Source organism: Ranitomeya variabilis, chromosome 2 (genome assembly GCF_051348905.1).
Source record: "Ranitomeya variabilis isolate aRanVar5 chromosome 2, aRanVar5.hap1, whole genome shotgun sequence".
Taxonomy (NCBI): Eukaryota; Metazoa; Chordata; class Amphibia; order Anura; family Dendrobatidae; genus Ranitomeya; species Ranitomeya variabilis.
Window position 1 is genome coordinate 252,342,889 of NC_135233.1, and position 24,500 is coordinate 252,367,388.

The 24,500-nt window shown below is 46.9% G+C and overlaps 1 protein-coding gene and 1 long non-coding RNA gene across 3 annotated transcripts in view; one reads left to right on the forward strand and one right to left on the reverse strand.

Moving 5' to 3' along the window:
- LOC143805373 (uncharacterized) overlaps nucleotides 1-24,500 on the reverse strand; it is a 191,373-nt gene that overhangs the window by 5,577 nt on the left and 161,296 nt on the right. Inside the window, exons 1-4 of one of the 2 annotated variants that reach the window (XR_013221231.1) lie at nucleotides 21,196-21,352; nucleotides 20,714-20,942; nucleotides 4,137-4,220; nucleotides 1,942-1,971 (exon numbers count right to left, since the gene is read on the reverse strand). This is a non-coding gene — a long non-coding RNA (uncharacterized LOC143805373). Of the gene's footprint in view, nucleotides 1-1,941; nucleotides 1,972-4,136; nucleotides 4,221-20,713; nucleotides 20,943-21,195; nucleotides 21,353-24,500 lie in introns of those variants that run through there. The other variant, XR_013221232.1, reaches the window with a different exon arrangement.
- The window catches only part of ENTPD2 (ectonucleoside triphosphate diphosphohydrolase 2), a 100,240-nt gene continuing 97,191 nt past the window's right edge, over nucleotides 21,452-24,500 (forward strand). The window contains exon 1 of the mRNA XM_077284616.1: nucleotides 21,452-21,636. Coding sequence (XP_077140731.1) covers nucleotides 21,520-21,636 — 117 coding nt within the window. The 5' untranslated portion in view covers nucleotides 21,452-21,519. The remainder of the gene's footprint in view (nucleotides 21,637-24,500) is intronic.

Consider the following 24,500-nt stretch of genomic DNA (forward strand, 5'->3'; position numbering starts at 1 on the left):
CAGAGCACTATATGGTACAGCTATGGGGCAATAATGAACGGTGCAGAGCACTATATGGCACAGCTATGGGGCAATAATGAACGGTGCAGAGCACTATATGGCACAGCTATGGGGCAATAAGGAACGGTGCAGAGCACTATATGGCACAGCTATGGGGCAATAAGGAACGGTGCAGAGCACTATATGGCACAGCTATGGGGCAATAAGGAACGGTGCAGAGCACTATATGGCACAGCTATGGGGCAATAATGAACGGTGCAGAGCACTATATGGCACATCTATGGGGCAGTAAGGAACGGTGCAGAGCACTATATGGCACAGCTATGGGGCAATAAGGAACGGTGCAGAGCACTATATGGCACAGCTATGGGGCAATAAGGAACGGTGCAGAGCACTATATGGCACAGCTATGGGGCAATAAGGAACGGTGCAGAGCACTATATGGCACAGCTATGGGGCAATTATGAACGGTGCAGAGCGCTATATGGCACAGCTATGGGGCAATTATGAACGGTGCAGAGCACTATATGGCACAGCTATGGGGCAATTATGAACGGTGCAGAGAACTATATGGCACAGCTATGGGGCAATAATGAACGGTGCAGAGCACTATATGGCACAGCTTTCTATGGTAGAGCTATGGGGCAATAATGAACAGTGCAGAGCACTATATGGCACAGCTATGGGGCAATAATGAACGGTGCAGAGCACTATATGGCACAGCTTTCTATGGTACAGCTATGGGGCAATAATGAACGGTGCAGAGCACTATAAGGCACAGCTATGGGGCAATTATGAACGGTGCAGAGCGCTATATGGCACAGCTATGGGGCAATTATGAACGGTGCAGAGCACTATATGGCACAGCTATGGGGCAATTATGAACGGTGCAGAGAACTATATGGCACAGCTATGGGGCAATAATGAACGGTGCAGAGCACTATATGGCACAGCTTTCTATGGTAGAGCTATGGGGCAATAATGAACGGTGCAGAGCACTATATGGCACAGCTATGGGGCAATAATGAACGGTGCAGAGCACTATATGGCACAGCTTTCTATGGTACAGCTGTGGAGCAATAATGAATGGTGCAGAGCACTATATGGCACAGCTATGGGGCCATAATGAACGGTATGGAGCATCTATTTTTATTTTTGAAATTCACCGGTAGCTGCTGTATTTTCAACCCTAGGCTTATACTCGAGTCAATAAGTTTTCCCAGTTTTTTGTGGCAAAATTAGGGGGGTCGGCTTATACTCGAGTATATACGGTAATTATAGTTGCTATATTCCTTTACATAAAAGACAATGTCGTAGTGAAAAAATTAAAATCCATAAAGACATCTCCATTGAGGGGACATATCACCCTCACATTAAACATGAGATTAATTATAACTGGGGAAGTGAGAAACTAATTATAACTGGGGACGTGAAAGTGAACCAACAATTCAACCTCCATTGAAATAGGATCTCCTGCTGTGAACAGGTAATTACAACAGAAGATCTGCTCTGAGAACCAGATACCAAGGCTACGATGTGTATATTCAGAGGCAGAGAAGTGCACTTCCAAGGCAAGAGTTTCCCCTGTTCAAAGCACTGATTGTACACTTTCGGAAGACAGTGGTCAGTGATAAATATTGGCATTTGCATGGATCCGATATTTATGGGAGATATATTTTCGGCATCATAGTGAAGGGATAAACATAAGGCATTCACTTACATCACAGTAAGGCCATTCTAACCCCTCCAACTTAATAACGTTCCAGTAGATAAGGGTATCCATGCCATATTTCATCACCATAGAAAGGTAAAATCATAATATGAAACATGATGACAATATCTACCCCCTGGAACCTCCAGGGGTAAAGATATCCTGAAAGTTCAGGATCCCAAACTTCTAAAAGCTCTAGCATATCCAACAACCAGCCCACATGAGCTTACCAAGGGGATGTATGTGGGCGTAACCTTGACCTAAAAGAAAAAAAAAAGAAGAATCAGAGGTTCGGCTTCTGTCATTGTTCATTTCTGGAAGACACAGTTCTTTGTGAGTGTGTTCCATTTTCCAAATTGGAGTGCTTGTCTGCATAAAGATAAGAGCCATTCATGCAACATCAAGTTAATTACTTTTTATTGTATGTAACTGTATATATCATATGCTTTTGTTGACATTTTGTAACATCTTTGCAAAATTTTTTTTATAAACACTGCCTACCTTTCCATATTAAATGTATAAAATGTAATAGCTCTGTTTCTGGTGCTCTGTAAGCCGCACCCCTGAAGCCATACGCTGCCTGTAACGGGTATTCAATCGGCCTGTATAAATTATTGATGGTGGCAGCTAGTAGTACCTTTATGTTATAATGGACTTGGCGGTGACCGCTCCGGGGTATATATGTAGAGTCCATGCATTGAAATTGGAGGTGTATATACTATATGCTCAGTGTGTTCCCCAATAACTGGCCTACTAGTTGAAGCAAATGTGGCCTCATCCATCCCTTATCAGTCACTTACCTAACTGTCCTGACGATTGGAGGCAACAGAGTTGCGTCCCATGACAAATTGGTGGCAGTGGTGGAATCTACGTGATCTCCCCTGCTATTCTCTTTGACAGACAATATTAATCATAATATATACAGTATTTATGGGACAGTATTCTAGCGGATTAATTATTGTTTGTGACGGTAGCATTTAATGTATTGTATTTGTGAAAACCATTTTGTGCATTTTAGCCTAAAGGATTACCCTTCTAGAATATGCTGGATTGAAATAAATGGTGTGTGATTGGCTTCTAGGACAGACCTATATATGACCCCTATGTGCTGCCCTTAGCCTTACAAAGGAACTTCTGGATATGGGCCCTCAGGCCCCTGGCAGCGAGGTTGGCGTATTTTACAATCACACAGAGATGTTGAGATAAAACGTCTGTCTAGTCACTGGTACAAAGCCGCTCTCTGTATATCAGAACAAGACACTTCTTGTATTAATCCATGTTACAATGACTTTCCTTTAATGCGTTGTAATCACATGTATTACAAACCACTAGATAAAAAAAAAAAAAAAAAAGACATAGATCATTGCCGGCAATTCATAGCAATGGAGACCACAAAAATAGCAGAACACACATTAGCCAAAATTACAATTTTAGAATTCTGAAAATTTTGGAATTAGTCCTACGTTTAGATCAAACATGAAAAACAAGTTCAAAAGTTCACTTCATAGAAGAACGGACCACCCATATAGGTTTTTCTACATCAAGCATGTGTATGGTTTATCAAAGGAGGCAGAGGCCATCAGGGGAGTCTTCTCACTGATGAGAAGCAGCTAGCCATGCGACCTCCTCTCTGCAGAATGGCTATAAGGGCTGGCAGAGGCAAAGGGCAGTGGCGAGGGGCACAGGCAGAACGCTATTTTCCAGCCACCTAATTGCCCCGTTAGACGGATCAGCCTGTTGTGATTTCAAACATTGTCAAAGAAAATCAAGCTTTTTTAAAACAAGCACGAAATGATCGTGGGAGACTGAACTTTATACACCTGTATCTTTTATATTTTCTGCATGTAACTATGAATAATTCATATGATATGACTGATAAGTTTATTTAGCATTGTTTCTTGCCCTGCAGGACCGCTCACAGCCCTATGATTTCTATTTTGAACTGTGTAATGCTACTTTTTTCCTAATCGGTAATTAACTCTTTCTGACTGATTCCCCAAGAGATTACAGGAAACGCAACAAACGATCAGCTTATTGGCAGGGGTTCTTGTAGGTGCAACATCTTCGAAGGAAGCACAGATCGCGGATCCAACTCCCTAGAGTTATGTGGAGTTTTATCACTTTTGCTAATATGATTAGGAAATGGTTGGGTCTTTTTTTTTTCCATATCAATCTTGTCAATACTTAAAAGCTTGAAATATTGGAGACATGGTGCAGGATTAGAAAAATCTGGCAGTTGTCCTCTAATACAGCGCCACACCTGTCCTCAGGTAGCACTTGGTATTGCAGCACAGCCCAATGCACAGCGGCAAAGGAGAAAAAAAAAACAACCTATGGATTAGGCTGGTGCTATTTCTGGAAGAAAGCGGTCATGTTTTAATGAGGATTTTTTTTCTTACAATGGCGAATAACCCTTTCTTGGTACCTGGTTGGGCTCTTGAATTTGCCAGTTTTTCGGTTCCAATAGGACAATTCCTGGCGTCTAAATCACAAGACCTGCGATTATGTCCTGAAATGAAACAGATGTCACAGCTCCAACTCCTCACACCTTCTTATTACTGAATATCTCACACAAGATATCTATAAAAAGACATGCCAGTGGACTCGGTGGGACGGAGATAGGATGTATTGAAAACATTTTGCTTCCCACCCTTAGTACTTAATGCCCCAATTGTAAAAGTGAATGCATGCTTATCTTTCCTAATAATTAGAAAAAAAAAGCCCAACACTAGTGGTCACACAGGCGCCATGACACTTCCCCCTCATTACATATGACGTAGTTGTGGAAACATTAGTTTGGGTCAGGATCTCACCGGACGGCCTTTCCTTCGGCCGGGGTCACACCAGCGTATTTTCTCTTATCAGGAAGCATCAGGCTGATTATGCTAATCACACTCTGATCATAGTTTGAAAAAAAACCAAAACATTTCTCCACCTTCTCCATTCTTTCAGTCCATAAAAATAGGACTACACCCGAGTGCAGTCCGATTTTTTTCCATGGACGTATTGACTTACATGGCTGAGTGTGGGTGGATAATTGGATCCAACCCAGGCATGTTGCAAGAAAACAAAATTGGACATATGCATGACCCCATTGAATAACATTGGTCTGAGTTTGATCGGATGTTTTGTTGGATGGCACTCGAACACAAAATTATTATGATATGTACACGAGCACTTGGGCCAAACAATCACCACCAATTTCCACCAATCACCAGCAGCCCATTAAATGATTACATATGCATAATATATGAAGAGTGTGTTCTGATGGTGTGTACAGTGTGGAGGAGCGTCCTGTGTTCACCACCCTGTGTCCCCTGGGCAAGGTGTGCACAGTGTGCATCTGTTGTGTATATACCATGTGTCATATAACTGCATATGGTGGGAATATTTTATATATCGCGTATGATGTATTTGAAGGCGGTGTACATGGTATGTGAGTCATACATCAGTAGTCCTCAGCCTGTGAGGATTATTAAGTAATGGCGTTATTGCTCATTCTGTGCTGCTATCCACTGTATAATTAAAGGGGTAGTCTGGTCCAAATCGATAAGTCTGCTGTCACTCTGTGTGTCTGCAGGCTTATGAATCCCCCCAGAGCTCGCACTGTGTGCCGAGGGAGTTTTCCAGTTTCTGAGTCAGTGGAGTGAGGCCACACCCTCTAGTAGGACACTGGAAGACCACATCACTAGATGGGCGCTGTAAGAGTCATGTCGGTCTGGTAGTCGGGGGCAGATATATCTCGCCCAGGTACTTGTCCTATGTGAGTTAGGCCGCTCAGTATCTTCAGGATACCGAGGGGTTAATAAGTGCAGGAATAAAGGATGACCAGCTGGGGGTTTCCGTCGTCAGCCTGGGGCACACAGATTGCCTGTCTGTGTGAGACAAACGTGAGTGGGAGCTGTGCTCAAGGACTATGTGTTGTTAGCTGGGTGGGAGAAGCCCCCCCAGTTGTTAAGATAGCAACGTATTGGTTTAGTTAGTGCCGGACAGGCTAGGATTTATTTTTATGTTTTGTTTTTTCTATGTTGCTTTCACTTTAATAAACCTGACCTAAGGTCAGCCAACTTGGAAACCTGCTGTCGCCTCAGAATTCAATGCACAAACCACGTGACCTTTGACCCCAGCAAAGGCGATCCCGGAGTGTTTTGTTACATTGTGGTGGAGAACGCGGGCATTAACGTGGCACAGGCGACAGTATGGAAGACATGGTGAAAGCCCTAGTACAGTCCACTGCCGTACAGCAGCAGGCCACTGCCGCACAGCATGAAGCTAATCGCTTGATGGCCGCACAGCTGAAGGAGTTAGTGGACATGACGGGTGCAGACCGCCAGCTTCTTCAACAGGTGGCGCAGCGCCTGGTGAGCATGTCTGAGGCGGACCCGGAAGCAGAGTCCAGAAGGATCCATGTGAGTCGATACTGGCAAAAGCTGACTGCAGAAGATGACGTCGAGGCATACCTGACAGCGTTTGAGCGGACGGCCTTGAGGGAGAAGTGGCCGAAGGCACGTTGGGCCGATTTGATTGCCCCGTTTCTCTCCGGCGAGGCCCAAAAAGCTTACCATGACTTGGACCCGGAAGACGCTCAGGACTTTGAGAAGCTGAAAGCTGAGGTCCTGGCCCGGCTGGGGGTGACGACGGCTGTCCGTGCACAGAGGGTACACCAGTGGATATACCAGCCAGATAAACCGCCGCAGTCTCAGATGTTCGACCTGATCTACTTAACAAAGAAATGGTTGCAACCCGAGGTACTGACAACACCAGAAATAATCCAGCGGATTGTCCTGGACAAATACCTGAGGGTACTACCACCAGCGCTGAGAAGGTGGGTAAGCCAAGGAAATCCCACGACCGCGGATCAACTTGTGGAGTTGGTCGAGCGTTATTCCGTGGCAGAAGGACTTCCCGACGAAACCGCTAGCATCCGGTCCGTGCCTCCTCCTCGTGGAACCGGTAAGACTGTTCCAGGGACTGCGGGTGAAGGAAAATCGCCTAAGACTGTGGGGGAGGAACACGGGACTGCTCGCACTCCGAGACCGAGAGTGTTGGATGGTGATCTCAGTAGGGGGCCTGTTAGGTGTTTCCGCTGCCATGAGAAGGGCCATGTTTCTGCGAACTGTCCTGTTACCACTGAACCCATGCAGTGCGACGTTACAGACTCTAAAAAACGCATGTCTTTGATTACAGGGCTAGTGAGTGTGAATGCGGGTCAAAATGATACAGCGAAGCACCTGTGTGAATTATCTGTTGATGGGAAGAATGTTGTGGCATTACTAGACTCTGGAAGTGTGGTGACTCTGGTGAAAGCCAGTCTGGTGGCACTTCCATCTGGTCCGTCTGACAAGTTTTCTGTAACATGTGTGCATGGGGACACTTGCTCGTACCTAACAGCAGTCATATGGATTTCCACTCCCTATGGGTCTGTACAACACAAAGTGGGACTCGTTCCCGCATTGTTACAGGATATAATCCTGGGCAGGGATTTTCCCCATTTCTGGCAGTTGTGGGAGAATCAGTTGCTCCTTCACGGTAGCTGTGCCCGTGAATCTTCTCCCATGCCATCGGGAGGTCCCGAGCCCCTAGAGGAGGCCAAACAGGAAGACGTTGCTGGGGAGGTTATTAAATCTAACTTTCAGTTCCCCTTCTCAGTTATGGCGGGGGAAACTGAGGAAACTCAGCGAGAGGCGGAGGCAGACAGCCATCCAGCACCCTGCCTGCCAGATTTGGAAGTCCAGTTGGATGACTTCCACAGCGAGCAAATGAAAGATCCCACCCTGTCTCCGGCTAGGAAAAATTTAAAAATGATAGATGGGGTACCCGTAGAACCTAACACTAGGCTGGCATACCCATACATGGTATTTGAGAATGATTTGCTCTACCAGGTAGAGAAAAAAGGGGAAGACACTGTACAACGGTTAGTGGTACCAAAACCTTATCGGCGGAAGGTACTCGACCTGGCCCACGGGCATATAATGGGGGGACATCTGGGGGTACAGAAAACCACAGAAAGGATATCACATTGTTTTGTGTGGCCCGGTATACATAATGATGTGCGTAACTATTGTGAGTCCTGTCCAGAGTGCCAAATCTCTGCGCCTAAACCTCGGTTCTGTAGCCCTTTGGTACCCCTCCCTATCATAGAAGTCCCATTTGAGAGGATTGGGATGGATTTGGTTGGGCCCCTTCCCCGGTCCGCACGTGGGCACCAACATATTCTCGTCATCGTGGACTATGCCACTCGTTACCCGGAAGCCATCCCTTTGCGTAACACAGCTACCAAGACGATTGCCAAGGAATTGGTACAAGTGTTTAGTCGGGTGGGAATTCCAAAACAGATACTCACCGACCAGGGGACTCCCTTTATGTCGAGGGTAATGAAGGAGCTCTGCCGACTCTTACAAATAGATCCGTTGCGTACATCTGTCTATCACCCCCAAACAGATGGCCTGGTTGAGCGGTTCAACAAAACCTTAAAACAGATGCTCCGGAAGGCGATAGACAAAGATGGGAAGAACTGGGATTACTTGTTACCCTATTTGCTGTTTGCCATTAGGGAAGTTCCCCAGTCTTCCACAGGCTTTTCGCCTTTCGAGCTGTTGTACGCCCGTCGTCCCCGTGGACTGTTGGACGTCGCAAAAGAGACCTGGGAAGGACAAGTCACTCCCTTTAAAACGGTGATCGACCATGTAACACAAATGCAGGACCGTATTGCCGCTGTGATGCCCATTATTAAGGACCATATGCTACAGGCCCAGGGAGCCCAGAGGCAAAGTTATGATAGAGGTGCTAAGGTCCGTACATTTGCATCTGGGGATAGGGTGTTGATCCTGATCCCTACGGTAGATAGTAAATTTCTGGCGAAATGGCAGGGTCCCTTTGAGATCGTAGGTAGAGTTGGTGAAGTGAACTATAAAGTGTACCAGCCTGGTAAGAGAAAACCAGAACAGATTTATCATGTGAATCTGATAAAGCCCTGGAAAGACCGCTCTGCCCTAACGGCGGATCTGCCCCATCCGGTTTGCTCACCTACCGTACCGGAGGTGCAGATTGCCGAGACTCTCTCGGAACGACAAAAATCTGAGGTTAAGCAGTTTTTGTTACAGAACCGACAGTTTTTCTCGGAAAAACCTGGCCGGACTAAGCTGGTGAAACATGAGATTGTCACAGAACCTGGGGTCACAGTTCATGCGAAGCCCTACCGGATCCCGGAAGCGCGCCGTGAAGCCGTCTCCCGGGAAGTAATGGCAATGGTGGACTTAGGAGTCATTGAGGAGTTGCACAGCGCCTGGTCCAGTCCAATCGTGTTGGTACCTAAGCCGGATGGCTCCATCCGGTTTTGTAATGACTTTAGGAAACTGAATGCGGTTTCTAAATTTGATGCGTACCCTATGCCCCGGGTCGATGAGTTAATCGACCGGCTTGGTAAAGCCCGATACATTACGACCCTGGATCTAACAAAGGGGTACTGGCAGATCCCTCTGGCGGAGGCGGCCAGAGAGAAGACGGCATTTGCTACACCGGAATGTCTGTTCCAGTATGTCTACATGCCGTTTGGACTTCACGGAGCTCCAGCAACGTTCCAGAGATTGATGGATCGAGTCTTGAGGCCCCACAGGCAGTACGCTTCGGCCTACCTGGATGACATCGTAATTTACAGCATGGACTGGGAAACTCACCTCCGGAAGGTACAGGCAGTGATTGATGACCTACGAGACGCGGGCTTAACGGCGAACCCCAAGAAATGCCACATCGGACTTGAAGAAGCCCGCTACTTTGGCTACGTGATTGGCAGAGGAGTGGTTAAACCACAGATCGACAAAATACAGGCAATTCAGGGCTGGCCGCAACCAGTGAACAAGAAACAAGTACAAGCTTTCCTGGGGATTGCCGGCTATTATCGCCGGTTCATACCCAATTTTGCAGCCATGGCTACCCCTTTGACGGACCTTACCAAAGGGAAGGGTTCCGTCATGGTAAAATGGACCTCGGCTGCTGAAGAGGCCTTCCACAGCCTGAAACGGGCTTTGTGCTCTCAGCCAGTACTAGTGGCTCCTGATTTCAGCCGCGAGTTTGTGGTGCAAACTGATGCCTCTGATACTGGTGTCGGAGCTGTACTTTCACAGGTGAGGGACGGAGTGGAACACCCGGTCCTCTACCTCAGCCGGAAACTGAATGTACATGAGCAGAGGTATGCCGTAGTTGAAAAAGAGTGCCTAGCCATTAAATGGGCTCTCGACTCCCTCAAGTATTACCTGGCGGGTAGGAAGTTTAGGCTGGTCACGGACCATGCCCCTCTCAAGTGGATGCACCTACACAAGGACCGTAATAGTCGGGTAACCCGGTGGTTCCTTGCTCTGCAGGCGTACTCTTTTACGGTGGAGCACCGCCCCGGGATGCAGATGGGGAACGCTGATGCCCTGTCCCGAGTGCACTGTTTCAGGAGTGCTCTTGCTCGACCGGAGCGGTCTGAGCAAAGGGGGGGGATATGTAAGAGTCATGTCGGTTTGGTAGTCGGGGGCAGATATATCTCGCCCAGGTACTTGTCCTATGTGAGTTAGGCCGCTCAGTATCTTCAGGATACCGAGGGGTTAATAAGTGCAGGAATAAAGGATGACCAGCTGGGGGTTTCAGTCGTCAGCCTGGGGCACACAGATTGCCTGTCTGTGTGAGACAAACGTGAGTGAGAGCTGTGCTCAAGGACTATGTGTTGTTAGCTGGATGGGAGAAGCCCCCCCAGTTGTTAAGATAGCAACGTATTGGTTTAGTTAGTGCCGGACAGGCTAGGATTTATTTTTATGTTTTGTTTTTTCTATGTTGCTTTCACTTTAATAAACCTGACCTAAGGTCAGCCAACTTGGAAACCTGCTGTCGCCTCAGAATTCAATGCACAAACCACGTGACCTTTGACCCCAGCAAAGGCGATCCCGGAGTGTTTTGTTACAGCGCCCACTGAAAGCCCACATCACTAGACGGGCACGTCACTAGAAGAGCGCTGACTGGAAGCCCACATCACTAGACGGGCGCCCACATCACTAGACGGGTGCTCACTGGAAGCCCACATCACTAGACGGGAGCCCACTAGAAGCCCACATCACTAGAAGGGTGCTCACTGGAAGCCCATATCACTAGACGGGCGCCGACTAGAAGCCCACATCACTAGAAGGGTGCTCACTGGAAGCCCACATCACTAGAAGGGTGCTCACTGGAAGCCCACATCACTAGAAGGGTGCTCACTGGAAGCCCACATCACTAGACGGGCGCCCACTGGAAGCTCACATCAGTAGACGGGGTGCAGCCTTGCTCAATACAAGTGTATGGAGGGAGGCCACGGCCACTAGACAGACTCTGGCTGGGAATATGTATAAGGGTGCGTGTCCACGGTCTGCAATGACGGCGCTTTGGACGGAGCGGAAACACCGCTCCGCCCAAAGCGCCGCCCCCTTCTGCACACGCGGTGATTCCAGATGTGTTCATTGCACACATCTGGAATCTCCGCACCCTATACATAGGGCCCTGTGATTTACCTTGTGGCGACGGAGCATCGCCGCAAGGTAAACAGACATGCTGCGGTCTAAAAAGACGCGCCACATGTCCGTTAACGCAGGGCCGCCGGATGCGTGTTGGCACGCATAGTGGAGACGGGTTTCATAAAATCCCCTCAACTATGCTGTAACATCTGGACGCTGCAGGTTGAACACTGCGGCTGTATGCAGCGTTCAATTCGCAGCTAACCCGGATGTAATAATGAATGTGGACACATACCCTAACTCATACATACCCTCCAGGCCTGGGTCTGAAACCAACGAATCCCCGCAGCGCATAGTGCGAGCTCTGGGGATTCATGAGTTTGCAGACACACAGAGTGGACTGCAGACTTATCGGGCAGCACGGTGGCTCAGTGGTTAGCATTGCAGCGCTCGGGTCCTGGGTTCAAATTTCACCAAGGACAACATCTACAAGTTTGTATGTTCTCCCCGTATTTGCGTGGGTTTCCTCTGGGTACGCCGGTTTCCTCCCACACTCCAAAAGACATACTGATAGGGAATTTAGATTGTGAGCCCCATCGGGGACAGTGATGATAATGTGTGCAAACTGTAAAGTGCTGTGGAATATTATTATTATTTATATAGCACCATTAATTCCATGGTGCTGTACACGAGCAGGGGTTACATACAGAGTTATAGATATCGTTTACAGTAAACAAATTTATGTTGACAGACTGGTACAGAAGGAAGAGGACCCTGTCCTTGCGGACTTACGCTCTACAGGATAATGGGGAAGACAGAAGGTCGGGGGTGCAGCAGCTCTGGTGGTGGTGAGGCAGAAGAATGGTTATTGCAGGCTGTAGCTTTCCTGGAGGTTCCGTCTGAAGGATCCGAGGGTGGTGAATAATCGGATGTGTTGAGGCGTGGAATTCCAGAGGATGGGGGATATTAGGGAGAAATCTTGGAGGCGGTTGTGTGAGGAACGAATAAGTGTGGAGGAGAGAAGGAGGTCTTGGGAGGATCAAAGATTACGTGAGGGAAGATAGTGGGAGATTAGTTCAGAGATACAGGGAGGGGACAGGTTGTGGATGGCTTTGTACATCAGCGTTAGCATTTTGAACTGGATTCGTTGGGGAATTAGGAGCCAGTGGAGGGATTTGCAGAGGGGAGAAACAGGAAAGGAGCGAGGATAAAGCTGGATTAGGCGGGCAGCAGAGTTGAAGACAGACTGGAGTGGTGCAAGAGAGTTAGCGGGGAAGCCACAGAGGAGGGTGTTGCATTAGTCGAGGCGGGAGATGATTAGGGTATGCACAAGAGTTTTAGTAGATTGAGGGCTGAGGAAGGAACGGATTCTGGCAATATTTTTGAGTTGGAGGCAACAGGAGGTGGCAAGAGTTTGGACGTGTGGTTTGTAGGATAGTGCAGAGTCGAGAGTTACTCCGAGGCAGCAGATTACAGATGCGAGAGAGAGCGTCATGTCGTTTACCATAATAGATAGATTGGGTAGGGGACATACGATAAGTGGAGGAAAGATGAGGAGTTCGATTTTGTCTACATTGAGTTTTAGGAAGCGAGCGGTGAAGAAGGAGGATATGGCTGATAGACACTCCGTTATTCTGGACAGCAGAGAGGTGACATCTGGGCCAGAGAGGTAGATCTGAGTGTCGTCCGCATACAGGTGGTACTGGAATCCATAGGACTTTATGAGTTATCATAGGCCAAGGGTATAGATGGAAGAAAGTAGGGGCCCCAGGACAGAGCCTTGAGGGACACCAACAGAGAGAGGGCGGGATGAGGAGGTAGTGTGGGAGTGGGAAATGCTAAATGTGCGGTCGGAAAGTTATGAGGAGATCCAGGACAGGGCAAGGTCTTTGATGCCAAGGGAAGAAAATCTGTAGCAGTAGGCAGTGGTCGACAGTGTCGAAGGCAGAGGACAGGTCGAGAAGGAGGAGGATGGAGAACTGTCTGTTGGCTTTGGCTGTGAGTAAGTCATTAGTAATTTTGGTCAGGCCAGTTTTGGTGGAGTGGTGGGGGCGGAAGCCAGATTGGAGGTTGTCAAGGAGAGAGTTAGGGTATGTGCACACGTTGCAGATTTCCTGAGGATCCGCAGCGATTTTTCCGTGCAGAAACGCTGCAGATCTGCAAGTGATTTACTGTACAATGTAAATCAATGGCAGAAAAAAAAATGCTGTGCTAATGGTGCGGAAGAAATCTGCACGGAAAATGCAGCAGATTCAGAAAAGGACCATGTCAATTCTTTTTGCGGATCTGCTGCGTTTCTGCACCCAATCCATAATAGAAATCCGCAGGGGTAAAAAACAAAAAACAAAACACCCAGATTCTGACCTGCGTTTTCTGCCAAGAAATGCAGAATCTCCACAGACAATTCCACAGTCAAATCTGCAACGTTTGCATATAGCCTTAGATGAGAGGTGAGAGGAAAGTTGAGGTTAAGTTTGGTTAATTTTATAATTTCAGCCAGAGAAATTTTACAGGAACAGCAATGCCATTCATTTATTTTATTTTCTAATTTATGTACTGAGAAAAGGGGTGAGAGCAAAACAAACACTAACATAAATTAATTTTTATTGCTCCTTTGAGATTTGAACTTGTGATTGTTTGATCACTTGTACTATATACTGCATATTTCAATATATATTAAAATTACTGATCACCTTCAAAACGCAGACCCAGGCTGTGCTTCATGTCATATATAGGTGGCAATCTCCGGCTGCTGTGATAACCCATTAGCACCCCACAGTCGTGACCCACTCCTACAAGGATTGAAACCATTTAAGTGCTAATGTCTGAGTGATTGGGTCATCTAAAATAATTAAACAGCAATGATTGAAACGATAGGCGCCGACTATGCGGAGTTGGCTCAGCTCCTGAGGGTGCTCTATACAACTGCACCGACACAAGACGTACCGGTACGTCATAAGTCAAGAAGGAGTTAGAGCTACTGCACTTCAAATGTTAGGTACGCTTCACAAATGATGGAGGCCGAACCGTAATAGCAGCTCATAATTTTCTCACCCTACTGAATGTATATATAAGGTGGGTTATGACTGCTTGGCCAGTCAGTAGGGCGAGATAAATGGAGTCCATTTATTATGGCACACACAGTCGTATAGGAAGATAAAACACAATCATCTGAAAGGTGCCGGTGTAAGGCTGTGTGCACACGGTGTGTTGCAGCAGTGCTTTTTCTGCATGGAAACAGGCCAAAAATGCTAGGGAATCCTTATGCCAGCTACAGTGCCTGGTGAAAGTATTCGGCCCCTTGGAACTTTTCAACCTTTTCCCACATATCATGCTTCAAACAGAAAAGGTACCAAATGTAAATTTTTAGTGAAGAATCAACAACAAGTGGAACACAATTGTGAAGTTGAACGAAATTTATTGGTTATTTTAAATTTTTGTGGAAATTCAAAAACTGAAAAGTGGGGCGTGCAATATTATTCGGCCCCTTTAACTTAATACTTTGTTGCGCCACCTTTTGCTGCGATTACAGCTGCAAGTCGCTTGGGGGATGTCTCTATCAGTTTGGTACATAGAGAGACTGAAATTCTTGCCCACTCTTCCTTATCAAACAGCTCGAGCTCAGTGAGGTTTGATGGAGATCGTTTGTGAACAGCAGTTTTCAGCTCTTTCCACAGATTCTCGATTGGATTGAGGTCTGGACTTTGACTTGACCATTCTAACACCTGGATACGTTTATTTGTGAACCATTCCATTGTAGATTTTGCTTTATGTTTGGGATCATTGTCTTGTTGGAAGACAAATCTCCGTCCCAGTGTCGGGTCTTTTGCAGACTCCAACAGGTTTTCTTCAAGGCTGGTCCTGTATTTGGCTCCATCCATCTTCCCATCAATTTTAACCATCTTCCCTGTCCCTGCTGAAGAAAAGCAGGCCCAAACCATGGTGCTGCCACCACCATGTTTGACAGTGGGGGATGGTGTGTTCAGGGTGATGAGCTGTGTTGCCTTTATGCAAAACATATGGTTTGGCATTGTTGCCAAAAAGTTCGATTTTGGTTTAATCTGACCAGATCACCTTCTTCCACATGTTTGGTGTGTCTCCCAGGTGGCTTGTTGCAAACTGTAAACAACACTTTTTATGGATATCTTTGAGAAATGGCTTTCTTCTTGCCACTCTTCCATAAAGGCCAGATTTGTGCAGTGTACGACTGATTGTTGTCCTATGGACAGACTGTCCCACCTCAGCTGTAGATCTCTGCAGTTCATCCAGAGTGATCATGGGCCTCTTGGCTGCATCTCTGATCAGTCTTCTCCTTGTTTGAGATGAAAGTTTAGAGGAACGGCCGGGTCTTGGTAGATTTGCAGTGGTATGATACTCCTTCAATTTCAATATGATCGCTTGCACAGTGCTCCTTGGGATGTTTAAAGTTTTGGAAATCATTTTGTATCCAAATCTGGCTTTAAACTTCTCCACAACAGTATCACGGACCTGCCTGTTGTGTTCCTTGGTCTTCATGATGCTCTCTGTGCTTCAAACAGAACCCTGAGGGTATGTGCACACGTTGTGGTTTTTGCTGCGGATCCGCAGCGTTTTTGACGCTGCGAATCCGCAGCAGTTTTCCATGCGCTGTACAGTACAATGTTACCCTACGGAAAACAAAAACCGCTGTGCCCATGCTGCGGAAAAATGCAGCATGTCAATTCTTTGTGCGGAATCCGCAGCGGTTTGACACCTGCTCCATATTAAAAAAACGCAGGTGTAAAACCGCAGCAGAATCCGCACAAAAACCGCAGTAAATCCGCGATAAATCCGCAGGAAAAACGCAGTGTTTTTTCCCTGCGGATTTATCAAAATCAGTGCGGAAAAATCCGCACACCAGGACGCAACGTGTGCACATACCCTGAGACTATCACAGAGCAGGTGCATTTATACGGAGACTTGATTACACACAGGTGGATTATATTTATCATCATTAGACATTTAGGACAACATTGGATCATTCAGAGATCCACAATGAACTTCTGGAGTGAGTTTGCTGCACTGAAAGTAAAGGGGCTGAATAATATTGCACACCCCACTTTTCAGTTTTTGAGTTTCCACAAAAATTTAAAATAACCAATACATTTTGTTCAACTTCACAATTGTGTTCCACTTGTTGATTCTTCACCAAAAATTTACATTTGGTATCTTTATGTTTGAAGCACATGTGGGAAAAGGTTGAAAAGTTCCAGGGGGCCGAATACTTTCGCAAGGCACTGTAATTCAATGAGAATCCTCAAGTGTTGTACATACGATCAGTTATTTTCCTTTGAGTGCGTTTTTTTTCTGTAGAATGTCAATTCTAACGTTTATCACCCACTGCCTTCAATTGAGTCAGTCAAATCTGCAGCAAAAAAAAAAACAGGTATAAAAATGTTTGCGGACTTCCTATGGTGTTTCCCTCTCTGTCATCTGTACGAGAAACACTGGCGGTTCTGATCAGCGGTAACGTTATGGTCGATAAGATAGTTACAGTCGGTCAGAGCGCTACAGGGTCATGCTGTCAGCGTACGATTATATTCCTACCAACTGCAGCTTCTGCATGCAATATGTTAGCGCTATATAAAAATAAAGATCATCATCATCATCATCATCAATTTGGACCAGCCACCCCTTTAACCTAGCTTTATAGTTTTAATAGATGTGTTAACACATATAATTCATCTCTCCAACCCACAGTACAATTAATGTCACCATCATTCATATAATTTAACTCATCCACCCCATTACAATTGATGTCACCACCCACTCCCAATACTTAGAATGTCGTCATACCCTGTTCAAAGTATATTGAATTTACAGATAAATAATTTCATACTAGAATCCCCCAAATCGAAACTTTGTTGATTTGTCCAAATCCAGGCACCAATGAAACACAGGCTGACTACAGGCTTCATGTCAGGTGACCCATGGTCAGCTCACAGCAATCAGTATCTGGACCTTGACATACAGATATCTGAATTTGGCTTTAAGGCCGGGGTCACACTTGCGAGTGCAATGCAAGACCGGAACATGCGGCTGCATGTATTTCTATGCAGCTGAACGCTCCACTCCCGAGTGCCGGCGGCAGTGCCGAGACTCATGCAAGTTTCTCGCATTGAACTCGCAAGTGTGACCCCTGCCTAAAGCTTGTTCACATGTCTTGTACCTACAGGGCAGTGCAGACATCCGATATTCTCGTACCTACAGGGCTGTGCACACGTCCGATATTCTCGTACCTACAGGGCTGTGCACACGTCCAATATTCTCGTACCTACAGGGCTGTGCACACGTCCTATATTCTCGTATGATAGCACTCGTACCTACAGGGCTGTGCACACGTCCAATATTCTCGTACCTACAGGGCTGTGCACACGTCCTATATTCTCGTATGATAGCACTCGTACCTACAGGGCTGTGCACACGTCCTATATTCTCGTATGATAGCACTCGTACCTACAGGGCTGTGCACACGTCCAATATTCTCGTACCTACAGGGCTGTGCACACGTCCGATATTCTCGTATGATACCACTCGTACCTACAGGGCTGTGCACAAGTCCAATATTCTCGTACCAGAGCACTCATACCTAGAGGGCTGTGCATACGTCCGATATTCTCGTACCTACAGGGCTGTATACACGTCCAATATTCTCGTACGACAGTACTCGTACCTACAGGGCTGTGCACACGTCCTATATTCTCGTATGATAGCACTCGTATCTACAGGGCTGTGCACACGTCCAATATTCTCGTACCTACAGGGCTGTGCACACGTCCGATATTCTTGTATGATACCACTCGTACCTACAGGGCTGTGCACAAGTCCAATATTCTCGTACCAGAGCACTCATACCTAGAGGGCTGTGCATACGTCCGATATTCTCGTACCTACAGGGCTGTATACACGTCCAATATTCTCGTACGACAGTACTCGTACCTACAGGGCTGTGCACACGTCCTATATTCTCGTATGATAGCACTCGTACCTACAGGGCTGTGCACACGTCCAATATTCTCGTACCTACAGGGCTGTGCACACGTCCGATATTCTCGTATGATCCCACTCGTACCTACAGGGCTGTGCACAAGTCCAATATTCTCGTACGAGAGCACTCATACCTAGAGGGCTGTGCATACGTCCGATATTCTCGTACCTACAGGGCTGTATACACGTCCAATATTCTCGTACTACAGTACTCGTACCTACAGGGCTGTGCACCCGTCCTATATTCTCGTATGATAGCACTCGTATCTACAGGGCTGTGCACACGTCCAATATTCTCGTACCTACAGGGCTGTGCACACGTCCGATATTCTCGTACGACAGTACTCGTACCTACAGGGCTGTGCACACGTCCTATATTCTCGTATGATAGCACTCGTATCTACAGGGCTGTGCACACGTCCAATATTCTCGTACCTACAGGGCTGTATACACGTCCAATATTCTCGTACGACAGTACTCGTACCTACAGGGCTGTGCACACGTCCTATATTCTCGTATGATAGCACTCGTATCTACAGGGCTGTGCACACGTCCAATATTCTCGTACCTACAGGGCTGTGCACACGTCCAATATTCTCGTACCTACAGGGCTGTGCACACGTCCGATATTCTCGTATGATACCACTCGTACCTACAGGGCTGTGCACAAGTCCAATATTCTCGTACCAGAGCACTCATACCTACAGGGCTGTGCATACGTCCGATATTCTCGTACCTACAGGGCTGTGCACACGTCCGATATTCTCATATGATACCACTCGTACCTACAGGGCTGTGCACACGTCCGATATTCTCATATGATACCACTCGTACCTACAGGGCTGTGCACACGTCCGATATTCTCGTACCTACAGGGCTGTGCACACGTCCGATATTCTCGTACCTACAGGGCTGTGCACACGTCCTATATTCTCGTATGATAGCACTCGTATCTACAGGGCTGTGCACACGTCCAATATTCTCGTACCTACAGGGCTGTATACACGTCCAATATTCTCGTACGACAGTACTCGTACCTACAGGGCTGTGCACACGTCCTATATTCTCGTATGATAGCACTCGTATCTACAGGGCTGTGCACACGTCCAATATTCTCGTACCTACAGGGCTGTGCACACGTCCAATATTCTCGTACCTACAGGGCTGTGCACACGTCCGATATTCTCGTATGATACCACTCGTACCTACAGGGCTGTGCACAAGTCCAATATTCTCGTACCAGAGCACTCATACCTACAGGGCTGTGCATACGTCCGATATTCTCGTACCTACAGGGCTGTGCACACGTCCGATATTCTCATATGATACCACTCGTACCTACAGGGCTGTGCACACGTCCGATATTCTCATATGATACCACTCGTACCTACAGGGCTGTGCACACGTCCGATATTCTCGTACCTACAGGGCTGTGCACACGTCCGATATTCTCGTACCTACAGGGCTGTGCACACGTCCTATATTCTCGTATGATACCACTCGTACCTACAGGGCTTTGCACACGTCCGATATTCTCGTACCTACAGGGCTGTGCACACGTCCTATATTCTCATATGATACCACTCGTACCTACAGGGCTGTGCACAGGTCCTATACTCTCGTACGATAGCACTCGTTATGTGCACATGTCCGATTTTTTTCCTTGGACCGAGTAGTCCATGGAAGATATTGTAGACATGTCCCCTTTTGATATGAGAGCCAGATCAATATCGGCAATGCAAGTCTAGGAGTCTGTGAAAAAGATCAGACTGCATTTGAATGACATCTAAGTGCAGTCCGATTTTTACTGACGGTCACAAAGGGGAATGTTGTAAAACTTTCTTTTCTCTCCACGTACGATAAACTGGTGATACTCGGACTGCACTCTGATCAAAGTCTGATCAGAATAATCCGTCTGTTTTTCTCGTACATGGGAAATACTTTGTACTGAGGGTGGAAGATGGCATAAATTGCACTGGAGGTAATGGCGGCATTATTTGTGTTAAGGGTAGATTGTGACATTAATTGAACTCCATAGAACTGGCAGTATATTAATACTGGGAGTGGGTGACACTGATTGAACTGTGGATGGTGGCATTATGGACGTACGTAGTCAGAGATCGGGACGCAATGCTCGGACTGTCTGGGACTTTCCCGAGCGCAGCGTGACAGCTTCATGTCCTATATGGCTGTCTGACTGCGCCCTATATGTGACATGTGACAACCAAACAGCAGCAGTAATTGTACTGCTGATAATGCCCCTGGCATCATACCTTATTAATGGATGCATTAGTAAGTTAATTATCTGTGGAGAATTAAACATTGTTATGGGGTACTGAGCAGACAATGTATGTAATATAAATAGTCAAAAACACTTTGTCCCTTCACATCAACATTCACTTTCACTGGTGTCGCTTGTTATGCCTTTTGTATTTCCCTATTCGTGAATGTTTTATGCAGGAAAATAATCTACTGGCAAATTAGCAGTGTGATCTCCTGCCTGCTGAGCACCCCGAGGTTGCATTCTTACCATGGGCTTTGGTGCGTTCTTCATGATACGTCACAAATGCAGCGTCTTCCAGTTCCAGCAAAGTGGATGGGATTTATAGAGATCTCCTGCCTTCTGTGCTTTTATTTTACTCAGCGTAAACTGACCTGCGGTGCATTCTTCAAATCCGCAGCATGTCACTTTCTTTTGGTGGTATACTGGATTTTCTGTGCTGATTTTTCCCCATAGACTTACATTAGACGTGGAAAATCTGCAAAAAACCCCAACAAAACGCACAAATGCAGTTTTAGTGCGTTTCTGCAGCAGAAACACATTAAAACGCATGTAGTCTGCACCCAAGTTTTGCCAAAATCAAATACCAGTAAGTATCAAAAACAAAGCAGCTTTATTTAAAGCAGAACACACCATAAATAGACAAAGCCTGCAGTGCCAAAAAATGGAATGAAAAAATTCAAGTAGCCCATACAAGAAGCTCCAGAAATGCTGCAGCTTCAAAAACTCACCAAAGCTCATTGTGGGAATGTAGCTTTACTTTAGGATGCAATGGACAGCAGCCTTGGGAGCACCTGGGTAACATGTGTTTGACTAGGGAGTTCTGTAATGTGCATGCTGTTGGGTTGTGTATACGGTCAGCTCTGCACTTCATCTGTGTGTTGTATATTTCTGTGGTGGGCATGTTCTTTGTGCAGAGTGTGTGCAGTCTTGCTACACCCCAGACTCAGCCTTCTTGTACCTTGTGCACCTTCCCACCCAATAGCCTGTCTGCTGCCTCCTCCCACCTCCTTGTAAGAGCTGCAGGGACCAGACACAGCTCACAGCTGTTAGAGATGGCTAAGAAGCTGCTAGCTGTGTTCCTGCCCATTCTCCTCTGCCTCATTGGGGTGATAGGGATCCTGTTGTTGTCTCTGCCTGCAAAGGACATCAATGAGCCCCCCAAATACAAGGTGAGTGAGTGCAAAGCCTGCATGGTCAGGAGCCCCTGACAGCAGCTTGGAATTGCATGTACGTTCTGCTATAGCAATGCTGGTCTCCAGCAGGCAACATGAGGTTCCACCCACAGCAAGCAATGTATGGAAGGATTCCCCACAGGTATGCTGTGTGTGAGTACGGGACGATTCCCCACAGGTATGGTGTGTGTGAGTACGGGACGATTCCCCACAGGTATACTGTGTGTGAGTACGGGACGATTCCCCACAGGTATACTGTGTGTGAGTACGGGACGATTCCCCACAGGTATACTGTGTGTGAGTACGGGACGATTCCCCACAGGTATACTGTGTGTGAGTACGGGACGATTCCCCACAGGTATAGTGTGTGTGTGTGTGTGTGTGTGTGTGTGTGTGTGTGTGTGTGTGTGTACGGGACGATTCCCCACAGGTATGGTGTGTGTGAGTACGGAACGATTCCCCACAGGTATACTGTGTGTGAGTACGGGACGATTCCCCACAGGTATACTGTGTGTGAGTACGGGACGATTCCCCACAGGTATGCTGTGTGTGAGTATGGGACGATTCCCCACAGGTATGCTGTGTGTGAGTACGGAACGATTCCCCACAGGTATAGTGTGTGTGTGTGTGTGTGTGTACGGGACGATTCCCCACAGGTATGCTGTGTGTGAGTACGGGACGATTCCCCACAGGTATGCTGTGTGTGAGTACGGGACGATTCCCCACAGGTATGCTGTGTGTGAGTACGGAACGATTCCCCACAGGTATAGTGTGTGTGTGTGTGTGTACGGGACGATTCCCCACAGGTATAGTGTGTGTGTGTGTGTACGGGACGATTCCCCACAGGTATGGTGTGTGTGAGTACGGAACGATTCCCCACAGGTATAGTGTGTGTGTGTGTGTGTACGGGACGATTCCCCACAGGTATGGTGTGTGTGAGTACGGGACGATTCCCCACAGTTATACTGTGTGTGTGTGAGTACGGGACGATTCCCCACAGGTATGCTGTGTGTGTGAGTACGGGACGATTCCCCACAGGTATGCTGTGTGTGTGAGTACGGGACGATTCCCCACAGTTATACTGTGTGTGTGAGTACGGGACGATTCCCCACAGTTATACTGTGTGTGTGAGTACGGGACGATTCCCCACAGTTATACTGTGTGTGTGAGTACGGGACGATTCCCCACAGTTATACTGTGTGTGTGAGTACGGGACGATTCCCCACAGTTATACTGTGTGTGTGAGTACGGGACGATTCCCCACAGTTATACTGTGTGTGTGAGTACGGGACGATTCCCCACAGTTATACTGTGTGTGTGAGTACGGGACGATTCCCCACAGTTATACTGTGTGTGTGAGTACGGGACGATTCCCCACAGTTATACTGTGTGTGTGAGTACGGGACGATTCCCCACAGTTATACTGTGTGTGTGAGTACGGGACGATTCCCCACAGTTATACTGTGTGTGTGAGTACGGGACGATTCCCCACAGTTATACTGTGTGTGTGAGTACGGGACGATTCCCCACAGTTATACTGTGTGTGTGAGTACGGGACGATTCCCCACAGTTATACTGTGTGTGTGAGTACGGGACGATTCCCCACAGTTATACTGTGTGTGTGAGTACGGGACGATTCCCCACTGGTATACTGTGTGTGAGTACGGAACGATTCCCCACAGGTATGCTGTGTGTGAGTACGGAACGATTTCCCACAGGTATGCTGTGTGTGAGTACGGAACGATTTCCCACAGGTATGCTGTGTGTGAGTACGGAACGATTCCCCACAGGTATACTGTGTGTGAGTACGGGACGATTCCCCACAGGTATGCTGTGTGTGTGAGTACGGGACGATTCCCCACAGGTATGCTGTGTGTGTGAGTACGGGACGATTCCCCACAGGTATGCTGTGTGTGAGTACGGGACGATTCCCCACAGGTATGCTGTGTGTGAGTACGGGACGATTCCCCACAGGTATGCTGTGTGTGAGTACGGGACGATTCCCCACAGGTATGTTGTGTGTGTGTGTGTGTGTGTGTGTGTGTGTGTGTGTGTGTGTGTGTGTGTGTGTGAGTTCGGGACGATTCCCCACAGGTATGTTGTGTGTGTGAGTACGGGATGATTCCCCACAGGTATAGTACACACCAGGAGTTAGCACAGTGGTCACATACAGTATGTATACTAAGCTATAGGACACCACAGGTTCTAGCATGTCCTGGTAAAGATCTGAAGTCACACTATCCAGCTACACTGTTGCAAGAATGCATTAAGTTGCAACCCAACTTGCATTTGGTGTGATTTTCAACTGAATAGAAGTGAATGGCGACAAAGCTGCTCATGTAACTTTTCCTAAGTGTGTGTGTGTGTGTGTGTGTTATATTGCAACTAAAATATTTTTGGTGTTTTTAATCCACAACTTTTAAGATGTCTGCTTGCTGTCAGTGAATGGAAATGTCTCATAATGTTACATGCTTCTCACAGCTGAGCATTTGTTTCATCTGTATCCAATTGAGACAGTTCTCTGAGCTAAAAAGTCTGCACTCCAGAACAATACAATAGTGTAATGTATCAGGACAGGATAAATCCCTCTAATACTGGAACCTGTTCATGAATTTTGGGCAAAATACCGTAAAACAAATTCTATGTCTGAACCATTTTACAACCTTTTAGTGCTAAAAGTCACACGTTTCACTACATGACGCAAAATTTTGCGCCAAAAATAAAGCTGGCCTATGTAAAATCACTCCAGGGAAGAAGTGGAGGACATCTACGCCAAACTTTGCAACTTGTTTTAAAGTGATAATTGACAAATCGGCCAAAAACCTCTGGGAAAGCCGTGCCCAAAATGACAAACACGAAAA